Genomic DNA, 24,278 nt, shown 5'->3' with positions numbered 1-24,278 from the left:
ATATAAAGGTATATAGAAAATAAGTTTTAATTTTTTTTTTCTCAAGATATACTCCAGTACTATGTTTTGTTTAGTTCTTTATATATTTCATCATTTCTGGGTAATACGTAACATTCTTTCAGTTTTCATAATTGAGTATTTTCATATTACGATTATGTAATCCTTAATACGATGAGGGCTAGAATAATAAGATTGGCCAGATAATGCGTCTTAGATCTGAAAATGTGGTTTTCAAAAAAAGAAGTCTTTTTATGTATTGTTTAATGCATTGTCGATTCTTTGAACAAATGAGAACTTTATAATATTTTTTAAAGTGTTTTATATTATTAATGATAAAAGAACTGTTGATCAGGTTAGTGATGTGGCCCATGGGCCTCTTGTTATCTAATACACTGATTTTGATCCTATAAATAGACGTCCCAATGCAACCTGAGGTAAACAATTACTAGACACGTGTTGTTGTTAGTTTTTATTTTCGACTCAATCGTAACAATGGGATGCATTACATCGTGTTAATTTCACTTATTGCTGATAACAAGCAAGTTATTCTATACTGTACAAAGTATACTGGTATTACTTTCATTGTGTTTAATATGTTTCTGTGTTACCAGGTAGTTTCAAAACGAGAAACATACAATAATTGCCGTCTTTTGAAGTTAAATATCAAGTAAATACAAGTCAGTTCAATGCCCAGCTGTGATTCTGAAGTTATTGATAATTATAACTTTTGATGCATGTGAAGCACTAGTACTAAATGTATATATGAATGTACTCTTCAATGAACATGGAATATATATGTCCGTGATGAAAATGAGACAAAGTTATAAATCGAGTATTATTTAGTGACAATGGCTGTATAAAGGTATTGTTACAGATACCAAATCAATCAAAACATACAAACATTAACACGCAGGCACACTAATTATCTACATTCTACATCTTTGGTCATTAGATTACAATGTAGCTGTAATTGTTACAAAATGTGACATTATAAAAATATAAGGTGAAGACATGCATGAATAAACATAAACGCGATCACATGGACACCGTAAATGTGGTAATGTTTGTACTAAATTCTGTGACTTTTCATCACGGAGCAGTACTTTACCCAATAATAATTTTATGTGGGAATAAATTCAGAAAATATTGCCGGATATGGACAACCCCTCTGTTCAATAAAGTTAAAGTGGGGATTCATTTTGTGACGTTTTGGTCGACGTGAAAGAACATGTGATCACCTTAATAAAACTGGTTAAATAGAAGATCCGGAATAAGAAGGATAGTCTTTGGCTCGATTTTTACTTGATACACCATTGGCCGATTTCTCTGCAAAAACAAAAAGGTTACACATGAAAAATCTACAATGTTTCAGATGTCTCAGTAGGTTCTTCGAAGACTCGTTTGACCGTCATTTCTCAAAAGCAATATGCTTCAGTTAACATATTTTTTGAGTTTGGATGAAACATGTGGATTAAAAAACTACTGAACACATGTAATGCTTACCGAGGACGGGAAGAAATGACATAACAATTTTGATATTGGACGCAACGATATAACAATTGCCCAACCCCCGGGGTCCTACATTCAGAGGACCGGAAGTGGCTTACCTCGGGGTCGGATATCTGTCTTGATGTCTGAAAAGGACGCCGTTGACTTGGAAATGTCCTGATCATTGCTGCTGGAGTAACCTGCACAACAAACGGACAGTGAACGTAGAGAGTAATACGGAGTGAACGTAGAGAGTAATACAGGGTGAATGTAGAGAGTAATACAGGGTCTGATTACTGCGGGATGAGAGGAATATGTAGCTTGTACAGTTTAAACTGCTAACACTTAAACAGAGATATCATTTATGTCTCTGACTTAAAGTAAAATTTACACTGCTAATACTTAAAGTTTAATAACTCTAAAATATGTTTATTGTCTTGAATTGATTCATAACATCAACAGTATTTTATATGAAGAGCTTTACCTTTATCATTTTATAGACTGTACGGATTTTACAACAATATGTTCCGAACATTGAAAAACAAGTTGTACTACCCTACATTATAGTGGTTGTGCTTAATTAAGAGGTCCGTAGATTATCATTAATTTTGATATACACAGTAAACTGTGTGTTCTTAGTGGCAAGTTTCCTTGTCAAATCTTTAAGAGACATACAAGAAATGGTAGAAAGTAAACAAACTTCCAAAGCTTAGTGTCACTGAATCTGTTTATACAGCAAACGTGCAAGTATGTCTCAGATTAACGTACCTTTTGAGGTTTTGGAGTCTTTTTCCTTCTCTCCTCCACAGCATGCCTTCTTCCATGCTTTTTGAGCATCCGTTTTTAACAAGCAATGGAAAACAAAAATAAACAATCCCTGCAGGGAATTAAACACTGTAAACAAATACTGAAATACTGGTGCGCCGCCATCGATGGCTAAAATGGCGAACACCCACGTGAGACCCAACATTATCACCAAGGTAACAGCTCCGCGCAGGCGCGATGAAGTTTTGGTTGAGTCTGTTTTGTTGAGGTTTCTTGTGGACGCTCCCCAGAGTTGACGGAGGACCAGGAAGAATACGATGAAGTTTATGATGATAATGATAGCCACTGGGGCCAGGAAGGAGGCATAGAACGGGATAGGGTTCAGCCAGCATCTAGACAGAGACCAAACATTAAGTCAAATAGTGTCGGTCTACTGAGGTTTATTTAAATATTCAAGGGCATCAATTTTCGTGGATTTGATATACTTCGCAATGTCAGGGATAAATGTTTCCATTAATTAATATCTTACTGTGATAAATATTTGAATTCGGGATCAGAACAACAAAATCTGCGAAAATTGAGTTTTATCGAATATTAATAAATCAGAAATATCTACAATAGCATAGTTATCGTACAATTTATTTCTCAAACTTTATCTAATAGATACATGTAAGTTAAAGTATCTCCACTTACATTCCCCCCTTTTGATTGCCGTAGTTATTCGTTGTATTGACTCCCAACGTGATTCCTACGATGACCAAAGGTATACCTACAGGTAAAATATTTACATGTTAACACAAAAACTCATGTTGAAAACATTCTGTAGTCAATAGTTATGGTAGTCAGGTGTCTTTTAACTTACCCCATCCCACCGTTAGACTCTTCAGCATGAATAGAGAGATGTGTGAGTTGAACACTTGTATGAGGGCCACGTACATATAGTAGGCTTCCACCAACATCCAACACATTGCAGACAGGAGGAAGAAGTGGAGAAAGGCGGCCACAATCTACAAATAAGCATTTTATAAATACATCCAAGTTGATGTAAACAATCTTTATAAGTATAGAGTAAGTATTGGATTTAAAGGAGTGCATAACTTTTGTACTTCATTATTAAGCTTATTGCTGCACAAACTGTTATTGGCCACACCCCCCCCCCCCCAAGTGAATCGTGACGTCCTGTGTACAGGAGAAACCTGTCCCTGATTACTCTATTTGTTTACCTTGCAGCCCACGTCACTCTGCAGAGCATACTCCTGTTGTCCGGCCAAAAATATCAGGTCTGTCGCAGCAATAGCAATACAGAGGTTTATCAGGATCTTGGCGGGGTTATGACTGCGTAGTTTTCTAAGTAAAAAAAAATAGATGCAAGTAAAACTATTCTTTATTTTCTCGGAAATAAGAAAATGTTTTCAATAACAAAACTGTACGTACAACGAAATGAAATTATTGTTTGACAATTCATCATTTAAACAAATTTTAAGATTGAAATTTGTCGAGCCCTTAAATCACACTGATTGAAGAAATAAAACCTATATCATATTTCGTAGTACTAAACTTATTAAAGTGGTCTTAATTAAATGATTTATTAATATGACGTCCGACTGTTGCTGTATTTATCATAAACACGTGCATGTTTCCGCAATGGCTATATGATCAACTGGTTCAGTAGCTTAATTTATCAAGCGAGGTAATTCATGAAATATTCACGTAAAATCGCATAGCAGATTACACAGTGAGAAACTTGATATTTCATTGGGGTTTTTTTTTAAATGGCGAGAACCAATAATAAAAGTTTTAAAATTCCCGTCATTTAGTCCACTGTAGATAAAATCAAATGTTCTGTATACATTCAAACGTTTTATGACTTCTAGAATGAGTTGTATTAGCCAATAGGGGAGCTGGGAATAATTTATTTTACAAACCAGAGAAACACTAAATACACTGGCGTGGGAACCAGGGAAGGGGGGTGGCGGTGGCTTAGTTCCCCCCCCCCCCCCCACAATTTTTCGCGCAGTTATACATAACCATAACCCTTTCTTTTTTTTCTTTTCTTTCTTCTTTTTTTTGGCTTATAAAGATTTCTGACAAGTCTAGCTTCGACCCCCCCCCCCCACTTTCAATTTGCTTCCGACGCCACTGAAATATAATGTACCTGAAGGAGAAAAAGGCGATGAGTGTGAGTATGGTAACACTAAATACCTGAAGGAGAAATAGGTGATGAGTGTGAGTATGAGTCCGAGGAGTGAGATCCCACAGCCCAGGTAGGACAGGTACGACAGCACCAGCTTGTTGGTCTGACTCAGGTCCCCACCCACACCGTACACATCCTGTGTAAAACAACAGGTAAACAACAGGTAAACAATAGGTTAATAACAGGTAAACACACAATGTGACAACTTACAAAATAGAATACATGATACAGTGTGAGCGTCCATGTACAATTTTCAATGTGTGCAGGTACAATGTGTAAATGTGTGGATTGACTGTACAATATCAATGTGTAGAGCTGTGTGTAAATGTACACTATGTTATAGAGTCGTAAATGTTTCATTCACAGAAATTTTTTTATATATCCTTAAAATATGTTGCATGTACTTCTGCTATCTTTGATATGCGTGAAATAACTTTGTTAACTTTTCTTTATATACGTTATGTTTTTTTATTAGGTTTTTAGGGGGTGTTTAGGGGGATTCCGTTTCGTTATTTTGTTTGTTGCTATTGTTTTCCATTCATTTCTTCACCTTTTTTAATTCTTGTTGATAAAATTACTCCATAATAACTTTTATTACCACAAAATATACATGTATTTCAAAAAAGAAAAAAAATTGCTTCACTTACCATTAATAAAGCAAAATTGGTGAGATGGTCACACAGACACTCTGTATATTCTCCTGGCTTGTGATCTTTGACCCTGCATCCCTCACTTGACCAGTGGCCTTTGTTAGGTCCTGTCTCGATAAAATACCCACAGGTGGCGTTTTCTGCTGTCTAAGATGGTAAAAACAAGCGTGTTAAAAAGGGCTTAACTGGTAGCAACATGATGAAAGTAATTTCATTTTTTTTTACCAATATCTTGTTATTATGGTTGAAAGGGGCATGGTCACGATTTTGGTCAAAAAAAAATTTCTGATTTCAATGTTTACAATGCTTCAGTAAGGCATTTACAATAGACAACCATAATATGAGTGTCATTCGTTCAGTTAAAATTTAGTTACAGAGCTTACAATTCTTTACTATATAAACAAAGCTTTTGTTTACATTCTTAATGTTGAAGTGAAATTCCAGTTTTAGACATAAAAATGAATATGCTGAACGTTGGGAATTGCTTATTTATGCTTAAAATGATTAATAAGATAGACAAATCAGCTTGAAAAAGATTTTATACCGATACATATGTATATGGAACCAATCTATACAAAAACAGGACACGAGCCTTGTTTACATGGCAAGGAGTTGTAAGCCCTTTATCTAGCTTTAAACTCGACTGAATCTCAAATTTAATTTAATCGTTAGAAATGCATTCCTAAACACTGTAAATAATAAAAACAGAAAATAGAATTTGACCAAAATCGTGACCTTGCACCTTTCTATTTAACTTTAACTATAAATGTCTTTCTAAAATTATCAAATGGGTCACAAAAGATTCCGTCATAATTAAACGTGTGGAACATTTCTGAATAGTTTTTTACCAAGTTTAGAGATTCCTTGTTTTGCAGTGAGAGAAATTTTTAAACAACATTGTTTTCTAATGCTAGATGTTATAAACACTCAATCCATGGGATAAAAATCGTACCCACTCATTAATGTTTAAAAATCATTTTCATTACTTGCGTTTCCGCTTACTTTCATTTACTGTTTGCTGGTATCATTTTAACCAATCGCAACTTCTCGGGCCTTTCCGGCAGGCTCGGAAAAACACCTCGAATGTATTACCTAGGCGTCCATGACAACCCCCTTTTTATAAAACTTGATATAAATACAACAAATTTTACGATCTGTTGAGATGTAAGCTAGACTTCATTAAAGTAAATTATATACCCTTAAATACAACACAGAAGCGACTTATAAGGCTGTCTAGCCGCTACTTATCTAATGGGAAGCGACTCCATTTTGTATAAAATTCTAACATCCGGTAATGTTAATACATTCGAGGTGTTTTCCGAGCCTGTCGGAAAGGCCCGAGAAGTTGCGATTGCATTTTAACACATTTTATCAAAATTATTTTCATCAAAATTAAGGATACACAATATTATATTAGAAAGCATTTTATAGATGATATTTGGGAATACATGTATTCATTTCGGAAGATTTAGCAAACATGTCATAAAATTAGAAATGATCGAAGGTTGAAGTAGATAAAACTAAGGGTTATGGCAAATAAAATCAAACCTGTTTAAATAATGGTACAAAATGATACATTTCTGTTACAGAGAATGTATTAGGCTGACAGATAAATTAGGTTCGATACATGTCTTTATTAACAAAATAGTGTAACAAAAGAGGAAGAGGTGAGTTAGAGATAGATGACTCCTGGGTTAGGAATTGAAAAGTGAGTGAAGAAGACAGAAGTCATTCCAGGTACTCTAAAGAGATAACATTACCGCTTGGTCCGAGATTTCAGTTTGACGCTTGATGTAAAAATCAATGCATAATAATAATATATCTGATATGCGTCATTTATGTGTTAAGAGGTTAGGGTCAACAAATTAACCATCACATTTACCTTAAAAATTCATACAAGATTTTATTTTAGCCAGAAACTATTATTTAGAAGAAAAATTCTTAATGTTTAAGCATTAGAATTTTGAATATTATCCTTTATCTTTACACAAATATCTCCCTCTAAAGGAATTGAATATAGTTGAATAATGGCCGCGACTATCCCGGCCTCTTAATAACTTGACAAAAAATTCCAAATAAAGATTTTCCTACGTGAATTGTAGAGATATCATCACCACTAACAACAATATGGCGTACCTTGATGTTCTGTTGGAACCTCATTTCTATCGGGTTGGCGAGGTTGGACACGTCAACATCCGGGATCTGTGCGGAGAGGATGACGCTGTTAGACTGGCTCTGGTAGATGATGTAATCGTCGTCATCATCATCATCATCATCATCATCATCATCTTGGGACCCGGATCGTATGGCCTGGAATAAATTGTAAACGACTTTGCAGACTCGTGTATTGTACATGTACATGTATGCATTCCTAACTGTAATGAATGAATCGTGGTAATGGATATTAAAAATTTACTCTTTCTTCCATCCGTAATAGTTAAAAAATAAGAATGGTTTAATGGTACAATAGTGAAGGGCGTGGGCAGTTACTCTAACCAAGAACTTCTATAATTATTAGAGGAAACCTTTGCAAAATGTGATACCTACAACACAAGGTTGTTTTTTTTTTTAAATTCAATTATATATTCACATAATGTATACTAGTAGTATTAATGTTGCTTTTTAAGGAAATATTACGTTTTATTACGAACAATTATCCTTAATGTTCAATACAGAGAGCATTTCTTGAACACCTGTTATACTTTAGGCAAAACTATGATTAAGACTTCACAAGAATAAAACCTTGAACAACTTGTCGTTTTTGAACGCAGCCAGTGTTACTCTGTTGACGGGAGACGAGGGTGGAAGTTCCGTCACCAGCTCTCGGGGGAGGTGGATCCAAGATGAGGACTGTGGCGGAATAGTTCCATCCTTACTTAAAACCAGCTAAAAGTAAAGGGTGCACTCAATGAAAAGGAAGATTTGGTTGTTTCATACTTCAGCGTTTGTCCACAAAATTCTATCTATATAACTTACATTCGTTTGACCAAATCAAGACAACACAACTTATACGTATAAAGTAAATTTTGGCATTTAATGTTTACTAATAAGTCAAACTTAATATATGTACAATTAACTATATCACGGCAACTTATGTACAATTACTACTAGTACAATATTATTACAGCTAGTGTACAATTAATCATATGGCGGCAATGTGTACATTTGAATCGTCCAGTTCTGTGCTGGGGTGAGCGAGAGTCGCCAGCACCATCCCGTTGAAGCTAGACCTGCTGGTGGCGGTTGCGAGGAGACCTACGTTGGCCCCTATCACCTTGAAGTCACCTCTTGCCAAACTTGTATTCGTGGAAAGCTTCTGAATGGAACCCAATAACCTGAAAAGATGCACAAAACCTTTACCAAAATCATATTAGTTTAAAAAGTGGCGGGTTTAAACCCTGAATGCAATTGGTTTTGTTCATAACAAATTGTATGAACATTGACTTATCATTCTAATTTCTTTCTTGCTTTCTTATTTTTCTAGAAGCTAGCTTCCCACCTGCTGGCAGATTTGAACTCCTTCTCGGCAAGAGTGAATTGGTTCTCGGGTGCGTTCAGTATGTGGCTCATGACGCCGACCATGTTGTTCTCCCTGCCGACAGCTGAGTACGTGCTGTCTAGCTTCTCCAGTTCCTCCAAGAGTGACACCGTCATGTTGATGTCACGGTCCGTGAAACGTGATGTGTCTATCGTCTGCTGGAACAGCTGCTCTGCTATATCGTCTGCAGAACCTGAAATTCAGGAAACGACATGTATAATACTAGTGTCAATTACATGACTGTGTCTTGGCGAATTCAAGACCGAGGGAAACAGTTTTTAAATGTAGATCGCCGAAAAATCACACGGGACGGAAATAACCCTGTATACAGTAATATTTAACTATAAACGAAAAGAGTTTTTTATACTGACTGTCGTCGACTGTTGTTTGTGAGAGCTCTTCTAGCGAGGGGGTGGTGGTAGTTGGTCGACTGGTCGTGGATGTAGTGGTACTGATAGAACACAATGGCGGCGGGGCCCAGCCGTTCTCAGTGCTACAAATAAAAGTCGTCGGATTCAGCAGTCGACATTACAGGGGAGCTGCAAACGTCTGATAAAGGTAATTCTTGTGATAATGTCTAGCTGTTTTTATTTGTAACTGTTACCGTTTGTCGTTTGAATAAAATTATTAAAATCAAACATGTTGTTTATAGTTGTAGTTAGTCACATACTTTACTAATATTTATTCAAGATAAGGATTGATGAATCGACTTTTTAAGATAATTATGTAAACATACAACTAGCATGTGATATTACATATCTTGAAAAAATTAGGTTCATCAATCCGTAAAACTTTATAATGTCTACCATTTGTGTTGTTTTAAAACATTGACATCATATAATGATCAGTGATATATACACTTTATAATCAGGAATATATTGGTGTTAAAATACTTACCACAGGCGTGATACCATCACGTTGTCTGCGCAGTAAACCTGCGCAGTGTCGCCCTGTTTGGTAAAGGGCCACACCCCCTGGTTGGCGTACCCCGTGGCTTCCATCTGACACACGTCTGTCCCTTAATATAGATCAAACGGCTTCTAACACGTATGCTTTAATGGTCTTTTAATAAATTTATTAATTTATAACATAACCCGGTTGAAAAAATTATAATATTCCACGGCAGTTCACAAATCTGAACGTAAACATATTTTGATTAAAGAATCAATTTTGTCACATGTTGTGGGTTTTTTTCTACTTTCTAAGATTTGAGAGAAACGATACCATTATAGAAGATTTCCGTTTTGATGAGAGGAGGGTTAAATCCTGAATTTGTACTCAGACTTTTGAGGTACGATTCCAACGCCAATTTGATGTCGGTGTTTTTATATTCTCTCAGAGTTGTACAGACAGCTTGGAAATGAATCGTCATATTCGGTGGTCTGTTGAAAAATGGAACATTTAAACAATATTCTGTACAAGTGACAGTGTGCACACTCAGTCAGTTGGGATTGTGGATTATTATCAAGTTATGGTGACTTTCTAAATTTTTACTTTTCAGGATACAGATATGTTTATTGAAATATTTGGTTGCTGACGTACCCGACGTGGAGAATCTTGACTTGATCTTGCGAGAACGAACAGTTGCTAAGGTGATAATTTTGTATTACATTGTATCGAAGCTGAAAAAAAAATGAAAATAAAATAAATACATGAACATTCTAAAACAGATTTTTCTCCTCAGGCTAAGGACTATGGCCCACGTCACTAGAATTTGCGCAATTGTAAGCTACACCAACATGCATGACGATTGACCCTCCCCCCCCCCCCCCCCATATTTTCATCGGTGCAACGAGTTAATGTGCAACATTTAGACCCAATTACACTATAGTAGATGGTACATTTAGACACCATTACACTACAGTAGATGGTACATTTAGTCACCAATTACACTATAGTAGATGGTACATTTAGACACCAATTACACTACAGTAGATGGTACATTCACGTGTTCCGTTTTAGCGTTACTAAATAAAAAGAAATGATGGAAAATGGAATACATGTATTTTCTAAACACGCCTAAAAAGAGTGTTTTTCATTAATTTGTTTTCGAAGTCTTTTTTAAACGGTAGCATGTACGCTAAACGCTTTTTGTCATGTAAATGTAAACAAAACCCGGGAGCTTTGCGAAAGCGCTATCTGATTTGATTAATAGTATATGTCTTTTAATAATCAACACGATTTGAGTTTAAACACTTGTTTTATATCATATATATTATGTATATCGTAAAAATAAGTGGATATTAGGAAAAGTTAGTGATTTAATTTATTATTATTACTAATAATTTTATGGAGATGATTGAAAGATAAAACGCATCAATTGGTATTCCAAGAAAGCGAGGATAATAACTACAGTGTGTAAACCTCAGGTATGATACACTACTCACGTTGTCCAGGGCTATCCGGTAGGTGGTGTTGTAGTCCTGAGATAGGTAGGGAAACTTGGGTTCCTTCAGAGTGATGGGTATGTAGAAGTAGATTTGTTTGGTCCGTCCTGGAATTCAAGTAACGTGAAGAAATATGGATAGTTAACATTTTTGTTGTGATTTTATTCAAAACATAACGAAAACATTTTCAAACGAAGTTTAACGGTATATAGTAGTAACAGTGTATGGTAAACCAAAAATATTCTGTATAACTCAAGAATACGACACTGTCAAGCTTGCGAATGATTGTCAAGTTGTAAATGTTGAATTTACCATCTTCAACATGACATGATCATCAAGTTTTCAAAGGTTGTTCGAAATGATGCATGGTTAAATGTTTTTGTATCATTAAAACGGACTTTGGAACAGGTTCAGGAAAGATCTAAGACTTAAGTAAAAATTTCAGTCAATCACCAAATACGTATTAGACTTAGATGGACACTCGAAAACAAGATAAGAAAACAGACTTAAATTACACTTTGAATTTAAATGGAATAATAAAACTGTGTACAAGTTCTGACTGAAGTCTCTGACAGCTTCCTGATCCTGGGGCCTGGAAATCAGATCATCTGGGTCCTTTAAGTGCTTTAAGAAACTCCTACGGAAATACTTACTACCGAGTCTGAGACCGTTACACAGGTCGTCAAGGCAACAGTAGAAGCAGGCACGTGGTCCATCCTGGCTGTAACAGTTGTTTACGTTCTGTTTCTCTCTGTTTACGCAGTCCGTGTCAATTGTACACCCTTTATTTATGAAAACCTTCCCGTTATTGTAGTCTATTTTTGAATAACAAGCCTACAATGGAAACAAAATCGTGAAATACTTATGAAAGGACAATATACATACATGAAACAACGTTGATAAAATTAAAAAGTGAAGAAAAGTCTTTTTATCCATATTATTGTGACGAATTTTCTTTCCTTATTGTTGATAGATGCATTCTTGCGAGTACTTTGTTGAATTTTATATTGACAATGCATTTATTTAGTGCTTCAGCTAGTAATACACATTTGCACTTCCTCTGTCCACAAACATTAAATATAGGTTTTGTGATTTTTTTCCCGACCTTTAAATTATTTCTGCAATCGCTGGGAAAGACAGATATTATTTCTTTTAAACTTGACAGTTTTAAAAATAATTAATTAAAAATTGATAGCTTTTATCAAAGGAAATTATTTCCCCTGTCATAAGAAGGAGGTACATTAAGACCCCGTAGTTTGGAAGAAGATCTCACCTCGTCGGCATTACATGTCCGTGTGGTACAGTCGTTGTGGGAGAACTTAGATGAGCAGAGGTGACATGTGTGGTTTCGGAAAAATGTTGCTACTGTAATTACCGATAAAACTTACTTTTTTATATCTATAGGAATTAATAAATTTATATAATTATATATATATTTTTTTTCAATTCGGACAAGCGACGCACTTTCACTTGGCTTCATGAATTATGGAGTCATAAGTTTATTCAATGGAACAACTTTAAATATCAAAAGCAAAAATTCAAATCCCTCTATATTCTTTGGGAAAAAATGAATTACAAGTGTCAAATTCAAACAAATCATTTTTCTATAAATGAGTGAAATTCTAATTTGATTTTTTTTTTTTAAAGAAAAACTCTTACTTGGGCATGAACCGAACTCTGAGACATCAAATAGTGGCCTGCGTTTGTTTGCACACCACGCATCAAGAACGGTTACTTTTCCCGTTCTGAGGTAGGCCCACTCTTTGAGTCTCTTTGCCTCGCAGTTACAATTCAGATCGTTTCCCAGAAGATTTCTGAAATCATTTCTCACACAAATTACGTTAAATAACAACAAAGGATCTTATTATTATTTTACTCCTAACCTTGAATTAGTTTTTACGATATGAATACGAATGAAATCTTAGATCTACGTCCCCGTTTCGAAGCCTCCCCATCAAGTTCTATCTCCTTTGCTTTTGGAATAAACATCAAAGCGAGCTTAAGTTAAACCGGAAGTACAATGTACAGTAGTAGACTGGCCGTGGTAGTGAAGTAAACTCTGTGTCGCAATAGATGGATTGTCGTGTTTAAAAAACGTAAATCTTTTTTTTTTTAATTTGAAATCCCAATCAAAATAAAATGCAATTCGAATTACAAAGGTTTCATTTGAATCAGCTAGGCTGTACTTTATAAATCGCATTGTCACCAGTGATGCAAAGACGAAGATACTAGATGTTTACAAAGGAACATTTTCAATGCTTTTCTTATTCTTTCCATTATTTTCAGTTTTCACGTTGGTTTAATAAAACTTAAGTTTAATCAGGAACAGGTTATATAACGTTCTTAATTTTAAAATTGCACTTTGATCTACATGCGTATCTGTGTGTAATCTCTATCATAAAACTTAAAACAGAAAAATTGAATACCACTTAATCAAGAATGTTCATTTTTTTTTTAAATAATATGATCGTATACTTACAAATTCTTCAGATTGTGAAGAGAATAAAACGCATCCCCGCGGATGGTGGATATAGAGTTATTGCTCAGGTTACTGCAAAGAAATAAACATATCTTCTTGGTTATAAGACTATTACCTCACTCTCACTAATATGTTATATCACCTCACAGAAAGAAAGCTAAAGAGAATGTCGACGTCTGTTGCGCGTGAGTGTACAATGTACATGTAGAATATATCATTGTTCAGACACCAAGTTAAATCATTTACTAGAATATTCAATTTGATATAAATTAGGCTTGTGTGGTTAATTTCAAATAACGATTCTCCTCATTTTTTTATTCTAAAACCTGATAGCAACTCTTATTTGTAATTAGTTGAAATGATGTGAATTTAAAAATAACCCTGGTACATTATAGTCCTTCAGGTGTACATGATCAGCGGACACGCATCGCTTAAGCTATCGGCAGAGATTTATGTACACGCTAAAAAAAAGAAATTTAAGGGTACTTTACACCTATGGAAAAAGTTCTGCTTCTAATTTCTTATTATAGTCTGTCCCAAGATATTTTGGATTCACGTTTGGACGATTTTTAATAAAAATACACTTACCTGTGAAAGAAGGGCAATTGAAATAGTTGAAAGGGTTATTTTCCAAGATAATTTCATTGACACATTATCATCTTTCACTCGAAAAAATTCACAGGAACGAAAACAGATTCCTTACGGAGATTTATAATGGGGAATGTTTACATTTTTTCTCCATTCGGAATACACTCGGAATACATCGCACAATATTTCAACCTTATCATCTGGGCTTGCTGCAATGCAAAATCTCCGTAGACATCACATTTTTTAGCATTGTATTGAAACCTGATTAGTTAACAGGGGCGTTTTGACTGAGAAATCTTGGAAATTTTTCATACTTTTGAATGAACATCGTTTGAATCCTGAGGTATTTATAAATATCAAACAATTAAGCCAAACGTGAATCCAAAATATCTTGGGACAGAGTATAATATAGAATTCTAGCGTGTGTTCGACATGAAGTCATGTGGTGTCGAGGATCCTTAATTTATGAGGGGGGGGGGGGGGGTTAAGAGTTCATCATGGGCCTCAAGGGACGACAATTAATTTTCTTTTAAACGAGAACAAAGCTCCCTTCAGGATTCGATCTCAGGACCTGCGGGTCATTAGATCGTAGCTTCACCTACTACGCTCCAAAGATAAATACCAAAATTTGGCGATATAAGGTGTTTTATAATGGATTAAAATCGCCATGTTCTGACGAACTGTCATAAAAAACAGAAGTCACGGGTTGTCAGGGACCCTTAAGTTATGGGGGGGGGGGGGGGGGGGGTTAAGAGTTCATCATAGGCCTCAAGGCACGACAATTAATCTTTTTTTAAACGAGAACAACCGTATGCGAAGAACTCGGGGAGTTTTAAGGGGAAAGTAACAGCCATTAATGATAAACGTGCAAAAAATGAGCAAAAAAGAATAATACATTGTAGTTATTACTATATAATTTAATTCTGGTTGTAACGCGCTTTCTGATTGGCTTAACAATTATTTAATATCGTATAAAGAATGTTGCCTACGTCATAGTACGACTATCGTCAAAAACGTATCAATACGCCCGACGTTACGTTTGAATTTTGTACAATTTTACGTCATTTTAAAGGTCAAATTACATTTTTTATCTACAATGAAAAGTAAAAAAAAAAATTAAATTATAAGCAATGAATTCAACATTAATGAGTTTTATACGATATAAAATGGTTTGAAACAGTTTACGCTTTTTTATAAACCGCTTCTCGGTTTCATTCCTTAAATTAATGTACATTTCATACAGGTCACATATTTACATGTCAGTGAACGTATTTACACGTCAGTGTACATATTTACATGTCAGTGAACGTACTTACATGTCAGTGAACGTAATTACTTGTCAGTGAACATATTAACATGTCAGTGAACGTATTTACATGTCAGTGAACGTATATACACGTCGGTGTGTATATATTTATATGTCGGTGTACATATGTACATGTTAGTATACATATTTACATGTTAGGATACATATTTACATGTCAGTTTATATATTTACATGTTAGTATACATATTTACATGTTAGCATACATATTTACATGTCAGTGTACATATTTACATGTCAGTGTACATATTTACATATCATTATACATATTTACATGTCAATATACTTATTTACATGTCAGTATACATATTTACATGTCAGTATACGTATTTACATGTCAGTATACTTATTTACATTTCAGTATACATATTAACATGTCAGTATACATATTAACATATCAGTGTTTGTTTATATGTACATGTCAGACATTGTCGGTGTACATATTTACATGTCACTGTACATATTTACATATAAGTATACATATCTACATGTCAGTATACACATTTACATGTACGTTTACATATTAACATGCTAGTTTACATATTTCTTGTCAGTATACGTATTTACAAGTCAGTATACATATTAACCTGTCAGTGTTTGTTTATATTATATGTCACTGTACAGATTTACATATTAGTATACACATTAACATGCCAGTATACAAAGATACATGCTAATGTATATATTTATAAGTAAGTCTGCATATCATACACGTTCTTGTGCATATTTACCGTGAAGTGTACATAGTTTTATACCAATTTTCATATTTACATTTAAGTGTACACAGATGCATGTGCACAGCAACATATCAGTGTACATAGTTACATGTCAATGTACAAAGTAACATGTCAGTGTACATAGTTACATGTCAGTGTACATAGTTACATATCAGTGTACATAGTAACATATCAGTGTACATACTTACATGTCAGTGTACATAGTTACATATCAGTGTACATATTTACATGTCAGTGTACATAGTTACATGTCAGTGTACATATTTACATGTCAGTGTACATAGTTACATGTCACTGTACATATTTAGATGTCAGTGTACAAAGTTACGTAGCAGTGTATACAGTTACATGCCAATATACACATTTACATATCAGTGTACACAGTTACATATCAGTGTACATACTTACATGTCAGTGTACACAGTTACACCACAATGTACTTTTTCCATGTCAGTATAGTTACAAGTCAATGTACATTTTTACTGTGTGATACTTACATTTCAACTAAATTGATCATGTGGTAGAAGTCGTCCTTCGTTATCTCTGTCATCCTGTTCATGTGCAAATTTCTATAAAATCACAAAAACGGAATTTAAAATTTATATTCATTGAATTTCGACTGTGTTAAAAAAACTGAGTTAAAATGAATTAGAACATAATAGTGTATTTACAGAAACGTAAAAAAGAAAACTTTTCTTTTGAAACAGATAAGAGGAAGAAGTTGAAACGATTGCAATGTGTAAACATGAAATGATGGAAACTGCCATCTTACATTTTTTGAAGTTTTGTTAGACGATATAACGCCCAGTCCCCTATCTCCTGGACTCCACAGTTAATGATATTCCTGAAGAAAAAACACCAAAATGTAAATTAAAAATGAAATATAATAATATACTTTTTAAAAAGTATGACGCATACACAATTGTATGTCAAATGGTAGTCTGTATCTTTTTTAGAACACACGACAAGTCGATTTCTTATCATGATATTAACATGATGTATACATGATATATACATGATGTATCGTAAACAGAGAGTCATAAAAAGCTTATTTTCTCTACAAAAGAAATGTATTTAATTTGACTGATGAATGCAAATGTGATTAGAGAAGTGTGCTTACAGTTCCTGTAGCAGGTCGGCACCCTTGAAATCTTCATACATGATCTTGAAGACGTTGTAGTTTCGTAGAGTGCTAGTGATGAAGAGAACAACATAAGTTGTGTGTGATAGAGCCTTAATCAAACAATCAGTACTACCCTTAAGTTTTATCTACTCAGTATTGATTATGATTATAGTTTATGGTAAGAAAAATTATATTTTAAATTTGGGTAGATTTGATTACCTATATAGACATATTTTTAACAATTCTTGCGGGGGGTCCCAACAATAGGTGTAAATATTTTGTAATATACATAAGTACATGTAACGCAGGTTATAATTCAAATTGTTTACGTAAACATCGACATGTACAACAAAGTATTAATATTGTTGTACTACTGGTCCTTGCCCACCACAAATAATTCAGCTTTAATTCCTTTTAAAGGTTTACTGATTAAGGTATTTCCTGCTGAAGTTCGGGCTCTTTGAGATTACCAATTAATATGCCATATTATTTATTCTTCTGTACCATTTCCTTGTTTCGCGGCAATAGGTTTTGTTTTCTATCACTAGGATCTTCATCACTGGTTTATTTTATGTTTATATAATTTCGATTGTACGTTTACTGTGGTTTTTTGGGGGGTATTTTTAAATCATCCCGAACATTCTTACATTTCTGACAGGGTTTATGGGGGTATAATTCAGCCATTTTAAACAGCGTTTCTTCAACTATTATAAAAAAAAAAAGTCAGATATTTAATTAAACAGCGTTTCTTCAACTATTATTTTAAAAAATGTCAGATATTTAATTCTGTACAAGGTGCATAGAGATTTTATTCTGATATACCGAAATTTTATGTTTTTCACAAGGATACGAGTCTCCTTTGTTTTGTTTTGGCGGCTAACGTGATAATCTAAGGTTAAACCCCAACTCTAACCCCACCAACGCATATACATGAAGCGATTCGCGAGGACAGTTACTCAACACACATATTTCAAACTAAAGCATTCCAAATAAATGTTTGTGTTGAATACAATGGCTGATTGTGCTAGTCCTTTGAGTGTACCGAGTCACACACGTTGTTTGTAAACCTACGCAAATTCAAAGAGGTCCACTGGGCGAGGTCGTTCACCTGAGCGACAATTTGACCCACGCCATAGGTCTAAAGGTGTTTGGACAAACGATAATGTGAATTTAAACGGAAAGAAATTTACTCCAAGTAAACAACTTACGTGTACGAATGTACGTGAGCTGTGAATTACAAGAAATTAAGTAAAAATGCTAAACCGAGGCCAATGATGTAGGTTTTTGGAATAACATGCACGGAAACGGATGAATCAGAAGATTATGTTTGATATGTAATCATTCAGTCGTTGGGAATACTAAATAACAGGGACTCGGTCTTATTTTAATTTGTTGTCATCGGTAAAAGATTTCAACTTAAGGTGGAAAATGTATACGTTTACATCAATTACTTAAAAGGTTAAAGAAAAACAGCAAATATGGAACTCATGACCACAGGCACCTTAATTAATCAATTTTCTTTGTGATAAAAACATATTAGACAAAGCATATTTTAATCATAAAAATACATAACGTTTACATAGTGCTTGTGGTCATGACTTACATGTACATATCACTAGCTGACATTTCTACTAACTGTCACTTACAGACAGTGACAATTCGGAAGATTAGTTAAAGTACTATGTCTGTTATGTAAAGTTTTATTATTCATAGCAAATAAAAATTTGTCACAAAATGAAAGTGTCATATTCCTTCGTAATAAGGTTTAATGTTAAAGAATTATTTCATGCAAGAGTGTGAGACTGCTAGTTATACTGAGTTACTGAGGGATTGCTATGTGGGTGTACCAAGTGAAAACAAACTCGTTTCAATACAAATCAAACTCTTATACCACGATAGAATGCTATAAATAAAGTTTTCTTTACTTTGCTTTAAATTCAAAATAATTTTTATAATTAAAAACCTAAAGTACTGAGTTAGAGCCGAACAAATGATTAATTATAGAAATGTCAAACAATTGTAAACTGCCCTTAGTTATGACAGCTGTCCTACATCACTCTATTGACCAACGACAGACTTAGACACGAGATGACCGCAGGCTCGCTAACTGATTTATTTCACGTGTCTACCAAAATCTGATCTCCGACATCAGAATTCTTAAACAGCTAGAAATGATTACATGTCACTAAACTACGGAAAACAGTTTAGTAATCAGAGTCTTAACTCAGATGAACAAATTAACTGTAATTATAAAAAAAGAAACAATAAAATACACGATTGATAAATGTTGGAAGTAGAAAATGGAATTCCTATTTTAAAAACATTGCGATATGACAACCCCGGTGTTTATTTTCTGACTGTAGCAGTTAATACTCACATTTTGACGGCCTGGGATGGTAGATCCAATGGAAATAATGTTTCCGCGGAACGACTCGAACACTCGACCACTAGCCCGATGGACGTAGTGGAACACACACATCCGCTGCCTGACCTTTGACACACCGTGTTGGTAAAGGAAGAAGATATTCCACCCTGGGTCACGGGTAAACCAAGAAATACTGTAACACACAGCGCACGGACAACCACACCAGCCATCATACCGCGAGAATATAGGGTGAGGGCGAATCACAAGTCTCTCACAAACTAGGAAGTTATCAATCAAATGGTATCCTTAAGTTTCATTTTTTTTTGTAGTTTTACACATAGAGCAGGTCTAAAATGAACGTATGACACAAGTTATTCTTGCAACAGTTTAGCTGTTGTGGTGTCCACGAGATAAATTCCTTGAGATCCAGTAAATAAATAATTGTTTAAAGAACTAATTTAGATGACGAAACAATGGTGTCACTGAATGATTTGGTTGTTACGAAGTCCTCTCGCTGAGTTCTGTAAAGTTCCTGTAAATGACGACAGAATTGTTTCAGGAATATGATAAGTTAGTGGAGTTTGTCGTCGCCTTAAGGGTACTCCTCTTAGGTCGGTAACGACTAGAGCAAGGAGGGGACTCACCCTTAGTAATCCCTGGACAAACAGCCTGTCTTGGAGCAGCCCAAATTCAAGTCCCCGCAACTCTTATCATCAGCACCTTCAGCGATAACACTGGAAAGCTAGTTTACAATAATAACCATAATATTTAATTGAATATTTACCTGTATACTAGTATTTACCTGAAAAATTAAAATAATGTCCTTGCAACTCTATTCATCAGTAGAAAATTAGCTCACAATTAGAACCATAATATTTACCTGCATATTTACCTAAAAACTCTTAGTAGGAAATAATTTACTAAAATTTGCTATGCCTTATTTCAGTCTGAATTATATGGAATAAGTTTGTTGTTCAGTGGACAGTTTTGGAAACTCTTACACAGCGCCCGCTTCCTGCTTCTGCCCGGTAATTTGTTACAGATATTGGGGCGAAGTTGGTTAGACTTCGTTGCGTGGAGTCATCACCTAAATGTTTCTCTAAACTTTCTCTTCCTTTTCCCGTTATCTCACCCATTATGTAACAAATTATTCGGCGGTTTTTTTCTGTTCACAGGTAACTATTTAAATAAAGTCATTCTGAACATTTTTGTAAGCCTGTTTACTTTGGAACCATACAATTTTTAGTGTGCATGGTTTGAGAATCCTTACTTAAATAGAAAGATTATATCTTAAAACAGTTGCGATATCACGATATATATGTATTTTACTTAAACAGTTGAAATACAGAAACAAATGTTGGTCTATGGGATGAAAGAATTGCGGTCTGTACCTGAATGTAACCCGATTTCATACAAATCGTCTCAAAATGCAGTTTTGACATATGCCTCATAAAATGCCTCATAAATAAGTTTGCGTGACAGATGCAAGTAAGTTGAATTACAGGTTCAAAGAAATAAGTCAATTGTCATCACTTTCTTATACATAACAAATTGTTATGCACCAAATATGACGTGGGAATGCACAATGAATCGCAACATATTTTCTCTAGAGGCGTCTTACATAAATTTGTCAGGACACAGAGTGTCTTTTGATGAGGAAATGAGCGGTGAATTATGAAGTCTGGATACAAACGACATCCAAACTGTGTTCCTTTTTGCAAAACACAAAATATTTTCGTTTTAAAGCAGCCCTCTAAAAGATTGCTCCTGGCGTTCGAATTCAGCCACCTTTGGCTAATTAATTTTTCTTTAATCGCCCGATTCCGCAGCGGATTTTTTGGTGGAGGTGTACTAGGAACATTAAAAGAAATGCCGTTTCTATCTCCTGAAGTTCGCTAGCTTCACCTAACAGACCAGAAATGCGAGGAGGCGCTCCATTAAAGAGAGAGGGGTGGTTTATCAGAGATATGTAATTGTTGGGTGGACCTCTGATAAAAAAAAATGTCCGAAGTCAACCCTGTCCCACTGCATCAACGTGGATATCACGTGTCCTGGCATATACATATATTACATGTGTCAATGTATATACATGTAGATATCACATGTATATTTAAGAATGGTATCACATGAATCAGCGCAGATATCACGTGTATCAGCCTAAATCACATGCACATGTAATAACAAGAATAACATATGCATCAAACTAATAGATATCAGATATGTAACTAACAATGAAATCACTTGTATCAGCGTTGATATCACATGTATTTGATTTGATTAACAATGATAGCACATGTATTATATGCATTAACGATTCGTCAACACACTAGTAGGCTTCGTCAAAATCTCATTTGCAGAGATTCAAATCTGAATTAAATTGTGTATGATAAATTATTTATAAGTAATGAAGTGTTTGTCAGACTGGAGCGCTCTTTTCTTTATACATGTCTCATTTACATTTAAGTCTTGCGTGACGGATTTTCTTTGGTTTTCTTTTAACGAGCTGTTTGCCGCCCACATCACTAGGAAATGAAATATTCCTTCATCAAAACAGTTCATTAAAGGTGTCTTTTAGAAAATCACAAGGACAACACTCCATTGGCAGATTTGTTTGATTTGGGAGGGGGGTGTAAATATCAACCAAGCGTTGGCAATTTATCATAAAGGCCATGGAAAACTTTCATAGAAACCCTTTTTACGTGTCAAAAAATTATTCATAATGCCTAAATTTAAAATTTTGATCAGAATTTTTTTTAGAGAAAAATTTCTTAACCGGTTTTGAAAAGTGTTGATAGTTTGTTAAAACTATTGTAATCGCATTACGTCCTTATAATAATAAACACCTTGTCCCTTCACTTGTTAAGAAATAGTAACGTCTGACTCAAATCACACTACATCCGAAGTCCCCCATAAACATTAGAAGGTCTGACTCACCTGAAGAAATCTGGAATCCACTAAAGTTAAATTCCTAATTCCCTGGACATCTCGGAGAAAATAAAAAATGTCGATCTACAGCGGAGGTTCAATTTAACGTGACTGTTTCCGACACCAGTGTATGGCCGTGGATTTACAAACGGATTCAGTCGTCCGGAACGGATTTTTTCAGTCCTTTTTCGTTTAATCACGATATCGCTTTTTGGTCAAAAGGGGAAAAGGGTGGGATTTCGAAACTTTCTATGGATTGAATTGCTAACCACTTCGTGAGAATTTAAAATTATTCGATGGCTGTTTAACATCTACTGCGCGTTGTATTACATTTTTTTAAGAATACAAAACGTCATTTATGATGTGTAATGTTGCGTCGTTAGTAAACTAAATTATGTCTTGCGACCTTGTTAAACTTTTATTCAAAACATTGTATATTGCGATAACTTTCTTAACTTTCATAATAAACTGATGTCAACGAACAGACATTTATAGAGACATTTTTATTCATTTGAAAATCAAACCACACCCGAATGAAAAAAAATCTATAATGTTAAATAAATTTATATAAAAAAAAACAACAAATTCCTGTCTGATTCTGTGTAAATAATAAAATTGAGAAATAAGTTAATTCATAAACACCAGTTCCTACCTGCCTCAGAGTTCAGTGATCCGTGACGAGGTTTGTTTTGGGGGTAGGTCAGATGGCTGCAGATAGGTGTCCTTATCTCTCTCTCGTGTTCATTATATCAACCAGTCTCTATCCGAAGAAAATATTTTAATAAGAGATATATCAGCAGTTTAATAAGAGACGTATCAGTATTAAAGAATGGCCATTGCAGATGGATTAGACTTAGAGAAAAGTTTATGTTGCTTGTTAAACAGAGACCGTCGACGTGTTGAACACTGAGACCGCATTCCTGGCGACCCGGCCTTGTGTTTGGTCAGTTAATTAATCGTGTAAACTGTTTCTGACAATGTGTATTTACTACCCATGAATGTAAAAAGAGGCGAGGGCTGCCATTATGTAGTGATCTGACCTAAGCATAAATAAGGTCATATTTCAAATTGGTAAGGGTGGGGTATGCATCAATGACTACATTTACTGATGGGGGGGGGGGGGGACGAGGAAGGGTCAACCAGTGACTATTATTAATATAAGGGTAACATTTGAGATTACCTTAATGAACAAAGTAGTTATTGGTGGATAGCGTGTTAAATCAATGACCATAATTACTGTTGCAGTAAGGATTTTTTTTTTGGGGGGGGGGGGGGGGTTGGGGGGAGGGGTACATCTATGATTTCAATTCCTATAAGTAACAATATGTGTCAAATTGTTATATATATGTTAATTATAGGCTTTTTTGTAAAGTGTACATAACTAAAAAAATACCACTATTCTGAGCCTGGTTTTACCTTTAAAATACACGAAAACCCATGAGCTTCCCTGGACCCACGGAGGGCCCCAAGGCGGCCCCCAGACCCCCTGCCTCAATAATTTTATCCACGCCCCCCCCCCCCCTAACTACAAATCCTGTATCCGCCCCTGTAGATAAATACAATAATTGGAGAGTGGGGGGGGGGGGGGGCGCTAAGTCATCGAGACTTCAATTACTTTAAGGGTAAAAGTGATGGTTGCATGAATGTATACAATAATCGAAGTGTTAGGGTAGGTTGAATTTTACATCAATACTTACAATAAAAATGTATAGGGC

General features: G+C 34.9%; 1 protein-coding gene across 7 annotated transcripts; it reads right to left on the bottom strand.

Moving 5' to 3' along the window:
* Nucleotides 1-456: 456 nt before the first annotated feature.
* LOC128184865 (adhesion G-protein coupled receptor G2-like) lies at nucleotides 457-23,278 on the bottom strand. Of its 7 annotated transcripts, none has more exons than XM_052854497.1 (28): nucleotides 23,216-23,278; nucleotides 20,283-20,358; nucleotides 19,651-20,170; nucleotides 17,271-17,342; nucleotides 16,923-16,994; nucleotides 16,648-16,719; nucleotides 13,502-13,573; nucleotides 12,682-12,836; nucleotides 12,296-12,387; nucleotides 11,676-11,856; nucleotides 11,023-11,129; nucleotides 10,178-10,257; nucleotides 9,860-10,017; nucleotides 9,533-9,653; nucleotides 9,007-9,128; nucleotides 8,597-8,828; nucleotides 8,261-8,432; nucleotides 7,840-7,983; nucleotides 7,234-7,407; nucleotides 6,858-6,884; nucleotides 5,095-5,244; nucleotides 4,456-4,583; nucleotides 3,477-3,600; nucleotides 3,116-3,260; nucleotides 2,947-3,022; nucleotides 2,257-2,645; nucleotides 1,608-1,688; nucleotides 457-1,326 (listed from the first exon to the last, which is right to left on the bottom strand). In XM_052854497.1, the coding sequence occupies exons 3-28, from the start codon at nucleotides 19,869-19,871 to the stop codon at nucleotides 1,253-1,255; spliced, it is 3,441 nt and encodes a 1,146-aa protein (XP_052710457.1). In that variant the 5' UTR covers nucleotides 19,872-20,170; nucleotides 20,283-20,358; nucleotides 23,216-23,278; the 3' UTR covers nucleotides 457-1,252. The 7 variants fall into 7 exon arrangements, with proteins under 7 accessions (XP_052710457.1, XP_052710456.1, XP_052710455.1 ...); XM_052854496.1 differs by lacking the exon at nucleotides 23,216-23,278 and adding an exon at nucleotides 22,573-22,883 and having other exon boundaries at nucleotides 20,283-20,380; XM_052854495.1 differs by lacking the exon at nucleotides 23,216-23,278 and adding an exon at nucleotides 22,573-22,883 and having other exon boundaries at nucleotides 20,283-20,372.
* Between the last annotated feature and the right edge of the window lie 1,000 nt (nucleotides 23,279-24,278).

Source organism: Crassostrea angulata, chromosome 5 (assembly GCF_025612915.1).
Source record: "Crassostrea angulata isolate pt1a10 chromosome 5, ASM2561291v2, whole genome shotgun sequence".
NCBI lineage: Eukaryota > Metazoa > Mollusca > Bivalvia > Ostreida > Ostreidae > Magallana > Magallana angulata.
This window is presented reverse-complemented; position numbering and strand designations above follow the sequence as displayed.